Source organism: Microcaecilia unicolor, chromosome 11 (assembly GCF_901765095.1).
Source record: "Microcaecilia unicolor chromosome 11, aMicUni1.1, whole genome shotgun sequence".
In the NCBI taxonomy this organism is placed as follows: domain Eukaryota; kingdom Metazoa; phylum Chordata; class Amphibia; order Gymnophiona; family Siphonopidae; genus Microcaecilia; species Microcaecilia unicolor.
Genome location: NC_044041.1, coordinates 76,458,316 through 76,474,839, shown reverse-complemented (window position 1 = coordinate 76,474,839; position 16,524 = coordinate 76,458,316). Strand labels below are relative to the sequence as shown.

Here is a 16,524-nt window from a genome sequence, read left to right as displayed (position 1 = left end):
TTTAGTGGTTATCAAGCATAGCCTATAATGTGCAGGACCCTGTTAATCAGTAATTAAAAGGCCCGAGTTCATTTTGCATAAATGCCTCCTATAAGTTGATGCATACCCAAATTACCAAATACACCAAACAGGCTGTGCTTCTCTACTTACTTGTTTGACCTTTCTAACCGCTGGTCTTCCACGTGGTCTGTCATAACCAATTCTGACAGGGTCATGAACTGAAAAGATTTTTCAAAAAATCCACAAATTAATTGTTCACATATTTTCACTTTTTAAAATACTTCCTACCCAATCTACAAAGCTATATACAACTATTAATGCAGGGTTATTTGAGGGAATGTTAAAAAAAAATAGAATAAATTGGTGTTTCTGCACTGCAGGTATTATTGGTTGCTACCTTTTAGAGTGGAATCAAATATGCACATATGTGTCACTTAGGTATCATCTGCACAGAAAAGGCAAAAAAAACTGAGCAAAGGATACAAGACAAGACAAGTTGGGAAGGGATGAAAGAGTACTAGAAGAGGTGTTTTTCTGGTTTATCCAATACATGCCTTTTTTTTTTTTGTACTGGTCTTTTAAGCGTTCAATGATTAAAATGTAACACCAGAAACTCTGCATATAACTACTGACCTTTTGGTTCCTCTACAAGACACACTCTCTTCTTGGGGAGTATGCCAACTTTCAGAGAAGTAACTCTCTTCCGTGGAAGGGGAGCCCGGGCAGGAGGAGCAACTCCACCTGGCAAGCCACCCTCATTAGGGGCCTCTGCTGCTTCACACTCCATATCTGTTTCAGTCTTGTCTGGTGAAGATGCCCCTGCTTTGACCTCAGCCTTTACACGCCCCACTGCAGAAGCTTCAGGGGCTCCTTGTTTGGAAGTGCCCAAATCTTTAGATTTGTCCATGGTTTGACGAAATTCAGCTACTTTCATCCGATAGAATCTGTAAGCTGGGCTTTTCGGCTCATGCAAAAACCTAAAAATTGAAAGTTTACTCAGTCTTCTCAATTGTGCTGCAAAACCAATCAGCAGCTACAGATAAAACAACAAAAACACAAAACAAGAATTCCCCAGGTTTTGGAATAAACCTGCTTTTTTATTTTTTAATGTAAAAGCTTTGTCTAAGGACAAGCAGGTGCCAATACTATGACGAGTGAAGTCACCAATAGAGCCCTGGCACGGAAACACTCCCCAGCATTCTTCATTTTCTAGCAGCCTTTTGAAGCAGCTTGCCACGCATATACACATTTTTCTGCCTGGTGTCGTGTGGGGCCAGGTCAGTCTATCTTTTTCCACAGAGCACTGAAGACACGTTTTTCCTCTAGTCTCCCCTCAGCTCACTTCTGTTGGTGATTCGCCCTCCTATTACATTTATGGTTCAATAATTTTTATTGATGATATTATACGGATAACAGTACCCAGAAAAACATAATGGAAACTCTGATAATAAACACATTCACAGCTCAAAAACCTAACATAGAACATTATCATCAATGTTTTGGTTTAGAACCCCCCTCCCCCCCCCCCTGCCAGCACATTAAAACAGTCTACTTTGAACTCATATGTTCCCCCAACCCATATCAACTTCCACCACTCTCGAAATCTAGTAAGGAACAAAAATATTATCAAAAATTAGAACAGTAAAAACAAACAGTAGAATCCTTCCCTCCCCCCACCTACCCCCTCCCTCTGCTAAGAGATATCCAGACTCCCAACTTCTTACAACAAAGGATGGCCCCACCTCAATGTGTATCTAAAGCGAGTTCACCACTAAACTTCGCCCTTTAGGAGACAGGCTGTGAATATATGGCCCCCAAATATCTAGAAACCGCCTCCACCGCCCAGGGGAGCTGCCCACACCTCTCCTCTCAAACAACATAAACTCATGTAATTTGTTTCGCCAGTGCCACCTCCTATTACATTTAATTTCTGTTAAGTTTTGTGCAGGGCTACAGCCCTTTCTCCTTTACCTTCTTAGGTTTTTGGCAATTTTTTTTTTTTTTACAGTTTCCCTTCTTTCTCATGGCTCACCGAGCCCTTAGACTTACAGCTCCCCAGCTGGGTTTATCCTTCTTTTTCAAGATGCAAGCTGCTATTTCACCTCAGCCATTTATTTTAGACATGTCCTGTAGGGGTATTTCCCTGTGATCTAGCCTGAGCTGGTCTTGGCCTATACAAGCCTATGACATCTTGGTATAATAAGATGGCTGCTGCAACCCTCTGACCTGCTCATCTCTGTGTCAGCAAGATCCAGCTCCAGCTTGTGGAAAATCACTGACAGGCTTGCTGAAGCCAAGGCCCTTCTATCTCTGAGACACTGGGAAGGGAGTCATACTCATGGCACCAGAAGTTACCATCTCCAAGGTCACAAAACAAAGAACTCTTCTTGCCCATGCACTGGACTGTACGAGAGATGAATTGGTCCAGGCTATCACCCGAGAGAGAGGTCTGGAAGAACGCGGGGAGAGGGGGAAGAAGTTAGTCGGAGACCCTCAGAGGAGGAGTACCTGTGAAGGACCTGAGAAATCCAGCAAGGCTCGGGGTGAGCTAGAGACTGTATGATACCAACCTTGTGACCTGCAAAACTGGTGCAAATACCTGTGGCAGAGATTTTGGCTCTGATAACCAACAGAGAGATGGGAACCTGCTTGTTTGCTGAGAAAGACCTGCACTACATAAGACACAGACAGCTGAGTTAGCGTCTGGGGAGATTCTGCTCCGGTCTTATCTGAAGCCATATCAGGACAGCGTGGTAAGATCACAGTGATATATTTCCTAGTCTGGGGTTAGGCAGTGGTTTTATCTAAGTACGACTGGTTTATGTCAGCTCTCAGTCAGGGACAGCTGCTAATGTGTATTTTGCATAAGATGTGATAAGTTTTCATAAGGATCATTAGGATATCATTTGTACTGTTCTAATCATTACTGTACGTAGTCTCAGGATAATCAGAGTGTAGTTAGACAATATATTTTGTTAGTGTGCATATCAGTAAGAGATATTATATTGCATATAAGCTATTGCAGAGTGTCTATTTTTCTACCTGTAATAAAATAGAATAATTATCATCTGTGACGTGGCTTTGGTTCTTTGGCGGGGAACAAAACACTGGCAGGGTGCCAGCAACAAGGTTCCTTTATAATATTTCCCCTAGGCTGAGCGGGAACCTTGTAATAAGTATTATCAGAGAATAATATGCCCTAATTACTTATTTTCATCCTACAGTCCCTTAAAACTCCGTGTGGTTCCTCACAGATACGGATAGTTTGTGCCTGAAATGTCTGGTGCCTGCCTGTATTCCCCTTTTTTTGTCAACTCTATTCACAGATGTCAAGAAAGGGATTAGTGGTGAAGAGAACAGCATAAAGGAGAAATTTTTTTATTTTTTGTTACATTTGTACCCCGCGCTTTCCCACTCATGGCAGGCTCAATGCGACTTACATGGGGCAATGGAGGGTTAAGTGACTTGCCCAGAGTCACAAGGAGCTGCCTGTGCCGGGAATTGAACTCAGTTCCTCAGTTTCCCAGGACCAAAGTCCACCACCCTAACCACTAGGCCACTCCAAATTAGATCTTACCTGCTAATTTGCTTTCCTTTAGTCCCTCCGGACCGGACCAGGATTGGACTTGATGGGTTGTGCTCGCCTACCAGCAGGTGGAGACTGAGAAAAACTCTGACTCTAGAGAGCCAATAGGAGCCCTGGCCATGTGACCTTAGCCTCAGGATTTGAATAACAAAGCAGGAAAGAAAGAAAGAAAGAAAGAAAGACCTTCTGTGCCGTATGGGAATCCTAGCAGCCACAAAGCACTCGGCAATGCAAGTATCAGAGCTCACCAGCAACTCTCACCAGAGAAATGGTATGGCTCGATTTGTATTACAGCTCACCAGCAACTCTCACCAGAGAAGTGGTATGGCTCGATTTGTATTACAGCTCACCAGCAACTCTCACCAGAGAAGTGGTATGGCTCACTTGTACTATAGCTCACCAGCAACTCTCACCAGAGAAGTGGTATGGCCACTTAAGATTTTATATATATTCCATCAACTGAGCTCACCAGCAACTCTCACCAGAAAAGTGGTAAGTCATATTTAAGGTTTTATAGATATTCAAGCAACTGAGCTCAGCCACAACTCTCACCAGAGAAGTGGTATGGCGTATTTAAGGTTTTATATATAGATTCCAGCAACTGAGCTCACCAGCAACCACCAGAGAAGTGGTATGGACCACGTAAAGTTTGTATATATATAGTATTGTTCCACGAATCGTAAAGGAATGAATACACTTCTTACTTAATAAAAAAAGCTAAAAGTTGAGAGGGGCCTGGTCCGGTCCGGAGGGACTAAAGGAAAGCAAATTAGCAGGTAAGATCTAATTTCTCCTTCCTTAGCGTCCCTCCGGACCGGACCAGGATTGGAGTAATCTGAAGGGAGGGACCCTATGAAAACTGCAGAGAAATGTTCATGCTGCATAGGCCACCTGGCGACAACTAACATGTAGTGTGTCCCAATGAGCAAAATAAAATGAAACTAAGACTAAGTTGCCACCTTACCAATGTGCACCGAGAGCACCAAAAATCGCTGTAGTAAGAATGAGCCCGCTTCTGAAGTTGTGGAATATGTTGTAATATGCTGTGGAACTGCCCTCTCAGTGAGAAGAGAAGGGAAAATTAGGTTCTTACCTTGGTAATTTTCTTTCCTTTAGTCATAGCAGATGAAGCCATTACGTACGGGTTATGTCCATCAACCAGCAGGGGAGATAGAGAGCACTCAAACTTTCACAGTGCCCTCTTGGCCAGCTAGCTCCACTGCCTCTTCAGTATTTGAAGCTTCCAAAGCAGTATGGCAAACCGCAATGGGAATCACAAGAGCTTTCCTCACAGCGAACGATGGCCCATCACAAGGGCATGAACTCAAAGGAGGGAATGCACATCCTCCTGGAGGGAATAAACTCATCCTCCTTATTGTATAAGTGGAGGGGAACACACGCGCCTCCTGGAGGGAATCACACATCCTCCCAACACACTGGAGGGAATGAACTCATCCTCCTATTTATAGAACTGGAGGGGAACACACGCGCCTCCTGGAGAGAATCAACACATCCTCCAAAAAAACATGCTGGAGGGAATGAACACATCCTCCTAAATTTAAACTGCACATGAATCCTGAAGATTGTTTTCCAACTTTCTCCCAAGGAAGGAACTTCAGGAAATTAGAACAGAACCTGAAAAACAGATTCACAGCATACAGACAATCATACAGGGAGGGCTCATGGCTTCATCTGTTATGACTAAAGGAAAGAAAATTACCGAGGTAAGAACCTAATTTTCCCTTCCTTGTCATCAAGCAGATGAAGCCATTATGTATGGGATGTAACAAAGCAATCCCTAGATAGGGTGGGAACAAGCCACACCACGCGCTAGCACTTGTGTCACCAAAACGCGCATCCCTTCTGGCAGCCACATCCAGCCTGTAATGTCGGGCAAAGGAGAGCTTAGAAGCCCATGTTGCTGCACTGCATATCTCTTGAAGAGAGAGTGCTCCAGTTTCAGCCCAAGAGGAAGAAATCGCTCTAGTACAATGTGCCTTAAAGGCTACAAGCGGAACCCTGCCGGCCAGCAGATAAGCTGAAAAGATAGTTTCTTTGAGCCAGCGGGCAATAGTGGCTTTAGACACTGGAGACCCTCTGCGAGAACCGGATAGCAAAACAAACAGATGATCAGAAGTCCTGAAAGAGTTAGTAACTCGCAGATACGGCAGCAGAGTCCTGCGCACATCCAAAAGGTGCAGCTGCCCAAAAGATTCTGGAAACTCTTCCTCTGAAAAAGAGTGCAAGAAAATAGGCTGGTTTAGGTGAAAGGCTGAAACCACCTTAGGCATAAAGGAAGGCACGGTCCGAACCGTGACTCCGGACTCTGAAATTGCAGAAATGGGTCTCTACAGGACAGCGCCTGGAGCTCTGACACCCGTCTCGCCGATGGTAATGGCCACCAGAAAAAACGGCCTTCAGTGTCAAATCTTTCTCCGATGCTCGCTGAAGCGGCTCAAAAGGAGATGCCTGCAGGGTTTTCAAAACTAGCCCCAGGTTCCAAGCTGGACAGGGTGCTCGCACTGGAGGTCGGAGCCGAAGCACCCCTCTAAGAAACCGTGCCACATCTGGTGTGAGCAGCCAAAGACACGTCTTCCACCTTACCACGAAGGGAGGCCAACGCTGCCACCTGCACCCGCAGGGAATTATAGGCCAAGCCTTTTTGTACACCTTCCTTCCTGCAAAAAGTCCAGAATCGGCGAGACAGGAGCCCGCATTGGAACAATGGCTCTGGAAGCACACCAAGACTCAAACAGGCACCAAATCCTGGCATAAGCCACGGAAGTGGACCGCTTGCGGGCTTGCAGGAGAGTGGAAATAACTTTATTGGAATAACCTTATCCTTCAATTGCGCCCTCTCAATAGGCCATGCCGTAAGACCAAAGCGGCCGTGCGTCCTCCATGGCTACCGGTCCCTGAGTCAACAGGTTCGGTACCAGAGGTACGGCAGAGGAGCCTCCAGGAGCATCTGTCGGAGGTCTGCATACCAAGGTCTCCTTGGCCAATCCGGGCGATGAGGACCACCTCTCCTGGGTGCAGCCGAATCCGCAAGAGCAGGCGCCCTATCAAGGGCCATGGGGGAAACACAAAGTAGACCCGGAGGCCAGGGTTGGAGCCAAGGCAATCCAAACCCGCCGCCGCTGAGGATCTCTCCGTCTGCTGAGCACGGGACTTTGGTATTGGCACTTGTCGCCATTAGATCCATCACGGGCTTGCCCCATTGGCACAGATCTGCAGGAATACTTCGTCTGCCAGATTCCATTCTGCTGGATCGATCTGATGCCTGCTCAGTATAATCGGCCTGCACATTCCTCTGACCTGCAATATGAGCTGCCGACAGACACTAAAGATGCAGCTCGGCCCAGTGGCAAATCAGTTCGGCCTTGCGCGGCTAGTGCTCTGCACCTTGTTCCGCCTTGTCAATTTATATAGGCCACCGTTGTCGTGTTGTCCGACATCACTCTGACAGCCAATCCTTCCAGGGTCACTTGAAAGGCCAGAAGCGCCTGAAACACCGCTTTCACTCTAGGTGGTTGATGGACCACTCCCGACTCCTCGGGTGTCCCTAGACCCTGGGCATGCTTCCCCTTGCAGTGTGCGCCCCAGCCCTTCAGGCTGGCATCTGTTACCACTAGGCACCAAACGGGGAGCTGTCAGCGGCATTCCTCGCCGCAGCATGCTGTCAGAGAGCCCCACTCCATGGCTGAGACGGGCCGCAGGGAGCCAAGTAAGTCTGCATTGGTAATCCTGAGAAATAGGAGACCAGCTCCGGAGTAGGGAATACTGTAGAGGTCTCAGGTGCGCTCATCGCCCAGGGTACCACTTCCATCGTGGCTGTCATCGATCCCAGCAGCTGGACATGTCCCAAGCTCGCGGGTGGGGCATCCTCAGGAGCAGACGGACCTGATTCTGAAGCTTGCACCGCCTTAGCTCGGGTAGGAACACATAGCCCGAGACTGTGTCGAAGCACTGGCCCCCAAAACTCTAGAGATTGTGAAGGGGGACAGTGACTTTTGGCCATATGACGACCCCAGCCTAGAGATTGCCAGTACTGAGACCACTCTGGCTGTAGCTTGTAAGCTCTCTGTTGCAGAGTCTGCTCTGATGAGCCAGTCGTCTAGGTACGGTGTGAACCCTGATACCTTCTCGCCTGAGAAAAGCAGCTACTACCACCATTACCTTCGAAAAGGTTCGGGGAGCTGTGGGCGAGGCCAAAAGGCAAGGCCCTGAACTGGAAATGTTTTCCCAACACCGCAAACCTCAGAAACTTCTGGTGCGGGGGCCAAATCGGTATGTGCAAGTAAGCTTCTTTCAGGTCTAGAGACGTGAGAAAACTCTCCTGGCTGTACCGCCGCAATGACGGAGCGCAGGGAGTTCCATGTGGAAATGCCGCACTCTCAGGGACTTGTTTCACTTCTTTTAAGTCCAGAATAGGGCGAAAGGACCCACCTTTTCGCGGCACCACAAAGTAGATGAGTATCGGCCGCAGCCTTGCTCGGCGTGATGCACCGGGGTCACTGCCCCTAACTGAAAATCAGATCTTGTAAAGTCTCCTCCACCGCCGCCCGTTTGACGGCAGAACCGCATCGGGACTCCACAAACACGTCTCTTACTGGGGCGTTGAATTCTATTCTGTATCCATCTCTGAAATTGGGTGGCGGACCAGTTGGGGGGAAGAGGGGGTGGTGGTTGGGATGCAAGGATAGGGGAGGGCAGACTTATTATCGGTCTTACCAGAGCCGGTGTTGGGAGGCGGGACTGGTGGTTGGGAGGCGAGAAATACTGCTGGGCAGACTTATGTGGTCTGTCCCTGAAAAGGACAGGTACAAATTCAAGGTAAGGTAAACACAGATGAGTTTGTCATGGGCAGACTGGATGGACCATGCAGGTCTTTATCTGCCGGTCATCTACTATGTTACTATGTTACTATGATCAGGTCCAGAACCCACTGATCTGAGAAATCTTGGCCCACTCCTCGACCAAAGAGGGAAAGCCGTCCTCCGATGACAGGCATCGAGGAGAGGGCCGGCGCACCATCATTGAGAGGGTCGCCCCTGAATCCTGGTCTTGAGCCACCGGCTGCGGAACGCTTGTCCGAGCGAAAGGAGTTCCTCTGCTGACCACGGGCACGTGAAGTGAACCCAGCAGAACGCCCCGGGCGGGTACCTTCTAGCTTCACGGAAGCGAGGTCTGTACGAGGAGTGGACCGCCTGGCCCTTAGAGGAAGGCCTCTGCCTATCTTCGGGCAAGCGCTGGGGTTTTTGGATCACTCAGGCCTTTCACAATTTTCTCTAACTCCTCACCAAATAGGAGAAGTCCTTGAAAAGGCAACTTCACCAACCTTTGCTTAGAGGCCACGTCCGCTGCCAGTGTCGTAGCACAGACGACGGCGAGCTGCCACTGCTACTGCCATTTGTTTAGCCGAAGCTCTGACAAGGTCATAAAGGGCATCAGCCAGAAAGGACAAGGCCACCTCCATCCGCGGAGCCACATCCAAGAAGGGCTCGCTCCATCTCCGGGCTGAGCCACTGCCTGTTGCAGCCAAGCTAGGCAGGCTCTCACAGCATAACAGCTGCATGCAGATGCCCTGAACAGTGAGGACCGCAATTTCAAAGGACCGTTATCAACGCTGTTTCCAGCCTACGGTCTTGAACATCCTTCAGGGCAACATCTCCTTCAACAGGGAAGGTAGTTCTCTTTGTCACCGCAAGTGACTAGGGCATCCACTGTAGGCATTTGAAAACGAGCCATATGTCCCTCACGCAGAGGGTATATGCCCCATAGCCCTGGAAACTCTCAAAGGTCCCTCGGGGTCAGCCAACTGAGCCGAAACAAGCTCTAGGATGGAGTCATGCAAAGGGAAGGCTCCGAGCAGCTTTCTTGGTACTAGCCATCCTGGGATTACCCGAGGAGGCCATGCCACTGTCAGGATCTTCAATCGAGAGGGCCTGCAGGGTATCTGAAAATAAGCGCTGGCAGCTCATCACGGTGGAAAATCCTAACCGCGGAGGGATCATCCAGATCCTGTGGTAAATCCGCACCTTACTCTGGTTCCCTCAGACCAAGAACGTCTGTCAGAGTTCTCCGAATCCTCACACCCCGACCACGGGGGGGGGGGGGGGGAAGGGGCCCCCCAATCTGAAGGGGAATTAACCCTTCTGCGCTTTTCTTTGGGCCAAGCATCCGGGAAAAAAGCCTCACTGGGCAGTCCCAGGCCAGAATCCATCGGGGGGGGGGGGGGGGGGGGGGGCAATCAGAGGAGCCTCAGGCGACCCTTGAGGAAGGGCTCTTTTCATCATGTATGCTTTATGCAGCAAAAGCACAAAATCCGGGGAGAAAATCTCACCCTGGGCACCCAAATCCTGTCCAGTGCTAGCCACTCCTGAAATAACCTCATCTCGAGGTGCCCCACCCGGCTCAGGTCTCTCCGTGTCCACGGAGGCCGCGCCATGCGGTGTAAGCAAAATGGCGCCCGCTGCCAGCTCAGAGCGGGAAAACATCGCTCGCCATGCTCGGGCCGGCTCCTACGCCAACACAGCACGATTTACAGAGCTCTGCTGATTTGCGCTTGCCACAAGTGGAACAGCGCTTTACATTGTCCGCAGCCATCGCCGAAAAACGGCAGTAAAATCCAAAATGGCGGTTTCGCGCCAAAATCGCCCCGATCGCGGGCCCACCCCGGAGGAGTTGGAAAACACTCTTACCTCAAAGGATCTAGTGTACAACTACGATCCTGCTGAAAATCAGGTCAAAAACCTCTGTTCCAGCGTCTCTGCGTTTAAAAACGCGATGCGACTTTTTTTTTTTTTAACCTGTGAGGAAAGCAGAGGTATTGAAGACTCCGGAGGCTCAGATGAGTGGGAAAGGCAGGGAAAGGGCGAACCTATATGCCTGCATCTACTGTTGGTGGGTAAGGACAGGGAAAGCAAGGCAATATGTCCACATCCACAGAGGTATGGGTAAGGCAGGGAAAGGGCTAACCTATGTGTGCCTTTAAAGTGAAGCTGCTATAGCCTCCAACACCCCGGTTAACAACTGGCAAGCCAGGAACCACCTCCCGGCAGATTTTTCTGGAGCTCGAACAAGCTGCAGCCACTCTGCTAGGGGAGATAGAGAATACTGAAAAGGCAGTGGAGCTAGCTGGCCAAGAGGGCACTGTGAAAGTTTGAGTGCTCTCTATCTCCCTGCTGTGGTGGACATAACCCATACGTAATGGCTTCATCTGCTTGATGACAAGGAATTCCTTCTTGGGAACTAGAAAGTAAAATTGCATTCTGCAGAATAGAGCGAGGAAATGGCCGAAGGCCCAAGGTCACCAAGAAAAATATAAACTGGGATGTTTGCAGAGGAGACAAAAGACTCTGTGCCAACCTGACTAAACAAAGAGAAAATTAGAGATATCTGATGAGAGATCAAATGAGAGGCCTGGCTACAATCACCACCCAACCTAGAGACTGTAAGAAATGCAACACCCGGTGCGTGACCTGAGAACTCTGCTGATAAGACTTTCTCCAATTAGGCAGTCGTAGGTAAGGATGAAATGACCCTGAGAGTGCAATGAACATCCTCTTAGATCTATAATAGAACGGAAGAGAGTACTGCTGAAAATGACCGGTTAATGCATAAGCAAAAACTAGCCATTCTCTGGGTCCTGAGGAGAAGAGGAGGGTGACCAAGGACACCAGTTAAATAGGGCTACAAACCCCAGCCCTATCTCTGTGGCGTTCCATAGTTGGGTAAGTTCCGAATACAGGAGTCCACCAGCTATGGTAGTACGCTCTGGACAGAAACAAATTGTCCCAGCATAACGTCTGATTCACCGGCCTGTAATTTCTTGGATCTCCCTAATCCACATACCACGGTCATGCCTCCTCCCTCACTGAGATGTACCAGACTCACACCCAATAGATATGAATGTTGAGCTTGTTTCAGGTTAAAACACAGAACCTAGGCCCAGGGTCCCCGGTGTTCCTAGTGGTGATCAGCCATGGCAAATATTGTATGTGTTAGTTTGCAGAATTACTGCAAAGCCTTGCTTTTGGAGCAGAGGTTTTGTTCGACACTCTCGTGAGAGTTTTTTTTTTTTTTAAATGCTGTTCTGATTGTAGAAAGGTGGACATTTGAGCTTTCCCAGTATGGCAAAACTTATGTACCTATGCCCATTAGATATGAATGCTGGACTTGATGGACTTTAGGCCTTTCCCAGCATAAACATACTTATGTACCTATGGCATAAATACAGGAAGTGAGTGAATCCCCTTCCAATTGAAAGAAAACTCTGGAGTGAAGGCGCATAGAATGAAAATGAAAAAGGACAAACTTGGAAAATACCTGTAACGAAAAAAGTGAAGTTGTGCCACAGCCACTTGGTGAAGGCAGTGTAGACAAGACTGTATCTGAATTCAAGAAAGCTTGAGACAACATAAGGTCTCTAAGGAAGAGGAAGAGATAGCAGATGGTATGTATAGGCATACTGGACCAAACCAGGATGTTTATAATCTGCCAATGCTGAACTGATAGAGTAGAGACAAACAAGTAGATGGTTTGAGGACCTTCCACTATCTTTAAGTGGGAAATATGCAAAATGAAAGGATGACCTTATTCTCTAAGTGACCATATGTCCTGTAAGTACCAGAAGAAAGCTAAAATGAAATATGAGAGGCTTCAAGGCAGTTGGAAAAGAAGGGAAGACATGAATAAAGCATGCCTGCTAAGGCAGCTGAGTGATTGGGAGCTTGGTAGACAGGACTGTCCCTCAGAGAATATGAGAGAGCTGATATATCCCCATGGCATCTGAACAATCTACTGTATGCCTATAGAGAAGGCTTCTTAAAGTCTGAAAAAGAAAACACTGTATAACACTACAGCCATTGAGAGTGATTGTTGAAAGGAATGAAGTTATTTATGGCAAGATTTGTAGAGTCCCAGTCAATTGACTATTAAAGACAATGCTGCACTTTGCACCAGGTAATGAAAAGGACACAAAAAACAAACAACCTAAAATTGTGTACTAAGAATACCAGAGCTAATAGCCAAGTTATAAATCTAAAACCTAAAGCCAGAAAACCGTGAGAGATATCTATATATGAAAGGGACCCTTTAATCCAAATATTGCCTGCTTATATGATGTGGGTGTTAGAGTCCTGTTTACCTCACACACATGTAGACAGATGATTAGGAAAAACAGTTTGAAGGTGAGCTACACTTTGATGTGCAGCATAGCCTGCAACAGAGATCAAAGTTCTGGACTGAGAAAAAAAATGGAGGGTGAATAAAAATGGGCGCCATTCGCGCCACTTACACAGTGGCGGTTCCCGACACCTCCACAACAAGCGGAGTAGGGCGGAACGTCAAGAAAGGAAAAATAAAAAACAGCCAGCAACTATGCCGCGAAAAACCGGAGAAAACAGAGAATCCGAATAAAACAGAACTCCGTAATAGAGAAACTGCAGCTGCAGCCTAAAAAGGCGGCCTTCCGCGCCAAAACTAAAAGAACAAATTGCTGACAGCGCCAAATGAAGAAACTCGAAAGACACAGGTATCCGCAGAAAACTTGAAGGAGCAGAGCGTTTACAGTCCGGCGCTGCGAAAAAACCGGCTGCAGCCTCCACTGGCGATACTCTCGCCACCCGAAAAAAATCAACTTGTCGCGCCCCAATTTTTTTTTTAAGCCTGCGCCCGCTGTCCAAACGCGAGGGAACGGAGGGAGAAATTCTGAGAAAGTGGCTCGTTAAAGGCCCAGTCAACATTATTTTCTTCCATTTCCTCCCCCTCTTTGTTTTTTTTTTTTTTACACAGCTAAATTAGCAAAGAAAAAACACTCAAGAACAAAAGAATAACCCAGCGCTGTCTGCCCAGAAAACTGGGGATTGTCTTTTTTTTTTTTTTTTGTTTAAACAGCTAAGCCTGCTCGTTAAAAAGCTGGGGAAGAAAATACTTGAAACCTCCTAAAATGGCTGCCTCTCCCAAAGACCATACACCTTGCTAACCAAAGGGTAGTCCTTCCCAGCTAAGTATGGGAGATGGGGAGGATAGGGGGAGGGACTCGGGGCACCCGAGTGTAACACCCCCAGAGGCTGTAAAAGAAAGAAAACCTTATCTGTCCAGCGTCTAATAGAGAATTCCTAGGCACAGAAGGAGAAGTAGCAATATTGTTTTTATTATTAGCCTCTAAAAGAGAAAGAGAAAAAAGAGACTAAAGGGCTCGCTTCCTACCTGCTGGGAGACTGAGAAAATACTGAGGCTAAGGTCACATGGCCAGGGCTCCTATTGGCTCTCTCGAGTCAGAGTTTTTCTCAGTCTCCACCTGCTGGTAGGCGAGCACAACCCATCAGTCCAATCCTGGTCCGGTCCGGAGGGACGCTAAGGAAAGGATTTTGGCAAAGACAAATCCAGTTCACCGATTTCAGTATCGGAGCCATAGGTCTCAATGGCTCCGAGAGCTGCATCGGACACGGGGAACACAGCATCAAGGAGGTCTCCGTCTCCATCTCCCTCAACACTGAATATCAGTAACGACCAGTGGGATCAGCCATTCTCTGATCCAACCCCAAGAAAGGATTCACCTTAGTTCTTGGTCGACACTGAGGGACCCCAATGCCATGTGGAGGCCAAGAGGCACTGGTCCCCCTCAACACAAGGTGTCAAGACACCGAGGCATTAAAATCATCAATGCCCCCTAAGTGCCCCTGACACAAGCTCATCTTTCCGGAATCACAAAAGGCACAACAGACTCCACTGAGCCAAGACCAGGTCAGTAATTTGACCCCAATGTCTAATGACGTGACCGAACTGGCTCTACCCCTTTACCGATGGTGGTCTTTGATCAGCCTCCATAGAGGAGAATTTCCAAAGTTGCTATGTGGGCTTCTGTCCACACATTCACATCTTATTGAACAGAATTCCCGACACAATAGCCGAATTGATTTGAAATCTAGAATCCAGCTCCACACCCTAGGCCCATTTGTTTCAATTTTAGGCTGTCCTAAAAAATAAAAAATTAAAAAAAAAAAACACCAGCAATTTTATAAAAATTAGATATACTTCCGTTATTGTTAGGAATTGCCTGTTGCGGGCCATCTCTCCTTCTCCATTGACAGCAGCATGCTTATTCTGCCTGCCCCATCCATCTCCCCTTGAAGGGAATGCACCAAAAAGGCAAGAGTTTGACATGCTGAGAATTTAAAAAATGAAACACACCCAACAACCTCTGTGCTCCACAGAAAATGATACTGTTGGTCATGCACTTGAGTGTCAGGCGGGAAGGCACCGCCTCAAAGTTTAAAAGTTAGAGTGCACTTGGCAATGTGAGCACTGGGCTCCATGGATTATGTCATTCACATGTGAGAATATTATGCCTGCTTGTCCTCAGAAAATCCATTGTTTACTTTTTCAAAAAGGACAGACTAGTAGGCATGCCAGGAAGTTACACAGTAATACATTTCTAACAAACAAAATCTTTGCACAACACATAACTAAGCTTTTGAATTATTTGGAGTATGTAGTAAAGTAGTTAGTGTAGCTGGGTTAAAAAACTTTAGACTGATTCCTGAAGGAAAAGCACATACTGCTAATAAAAACTTGGGGAAAAGCCACATGAAATGTAACTATTTTGGGGATTGGGCAGGAACTTGTTATCTGGATTACCAAACTGTTGGAAACCAGATTCTGGGCCTGAAGTGTTTCATATGTTCATATGGCTACAACTGGATGGAAACCTTCACCGTTAACTGGGAGACATAAATAACCTAAAACAATATTACTAAATTTCTCCTGTAGCTATTTATACTGGGGAAACACTCAGACCTGTATAAATCAAGGGTTTTTTAAATTTTTCAAAAGACTGTGAAAGCTTTTTAGCACAACAAGTCCCTCAATTTGAGTAGCAACAGACTCACCCAAACTCAGGATTTGATGCACTATTTTCCATGCTGAATTTTTCTATTTCTGGTCCCACCTGTGCAACAAACTGAGCCAGTTTTTCAGCAGTATCCTTTTTTTAGCATCAACTAGGAACAATAAAAACAAGAACCATGCTCACACCAGTCACCTATTTGCAATGTTTAGTTAAACTATTCACATAACTATGAAGACACTTGCAAAGCAGCTACAAATTGTAGAACATAATTAAGGAAAGAAAAAAAAACACAACCCCAAACAGAATCAAAACACCATTAATACATTGGAGCTTCTGACACCAACATTCACCTATTAAGCAAGGAATGGGTAAATACTGTAAAAACAGCTATGATTCCATACTAAGTGTGTACAGTTTAGTAAATACATTTCTGTGCCCTCTGAAGAAGCCCTCGGATGGATGGACAGAAAATCAAGCTCCAGAAAGGGGATATAAATGTCTAATGATTTTAACATCAGCATGCATGCAAAACAGACAAATTAACTCCCTGGATTCTACTGCTCATTGTTTTTTTTTGTTTTTTTTTTTTTGGGGGGGGGGGGGGGGGGGGTTCTGTGGCTGCTGCTAAAGCAAATCTTTTCAATTTTAGGAAATAGGTAAGGAAGTGGTCCACAACAGTCCATAACATGTAGTTTTATTTTTGTCAACCAGTAGATGGAGACAGAGACTGAAGAACTGTGCAACCCGTCCTATATTAACTAGTGCATAGTCCCAGCTCTCCAGTATAACTTCAAAGCAAACAAGAACCTGCTTATCTAGCTACTTATGATGAGGAATTTCCAGTCTCCAATAGAATACCTCCTCTAAAGATGATGGGTGGGGGGGTATATGAATTGGTCTGATTGGGCTCAAAGAAAATTTACAGGTACAACCAAAATTCTTCCATCCATCCTACCAGATCAGTCATAACACGTGGGACCTAGCATGATTTAAGAAGAAAATACTCCTACAGTGAGAATGCCTACCCCAAAGGCTGCATCTGCTCTGGCCTAAATTTTAACCTGTAGTACTTTGCAAAGGA

At 46.8% G+C, this 16,524-nt stretch overlaps 1 protein-coding gene across 2 annotated transcripts in view; it reads right to left on the bottom strand.

Annotated features, from left to right (window-relative positions):
* Positions 1-15,576, bottom strand: part of LOC115481088 (SURP and G-patch domain-containing protein 2-like) — a 48,499-nt gene extending 32,923 nt beyond the window's left edge. For both annotated transcript variants that reach the window (XM_030220109.1, XM_030220110.1), the window contains exons 1-3: positions 15,484-15,576; positions 634-977; positions 151-218 (exon numbers count right to left, since the gene is read on the bottom strand). In XM_030220109.1, the coding sequence (XP_030075969.1) occupies positions 151-218; positions 634-977; positions 15,484-15,515 (444 nt within the window). In that variant the 5' untranslated portion in view covers positions 15,516-15,576. The remainder of the gene's footprint in view (positions 1-150; positions 219-633; positions 978-15,483) is intronic.
* Positions 15,577-16,524: the final 948 nt, after the last annotated feature.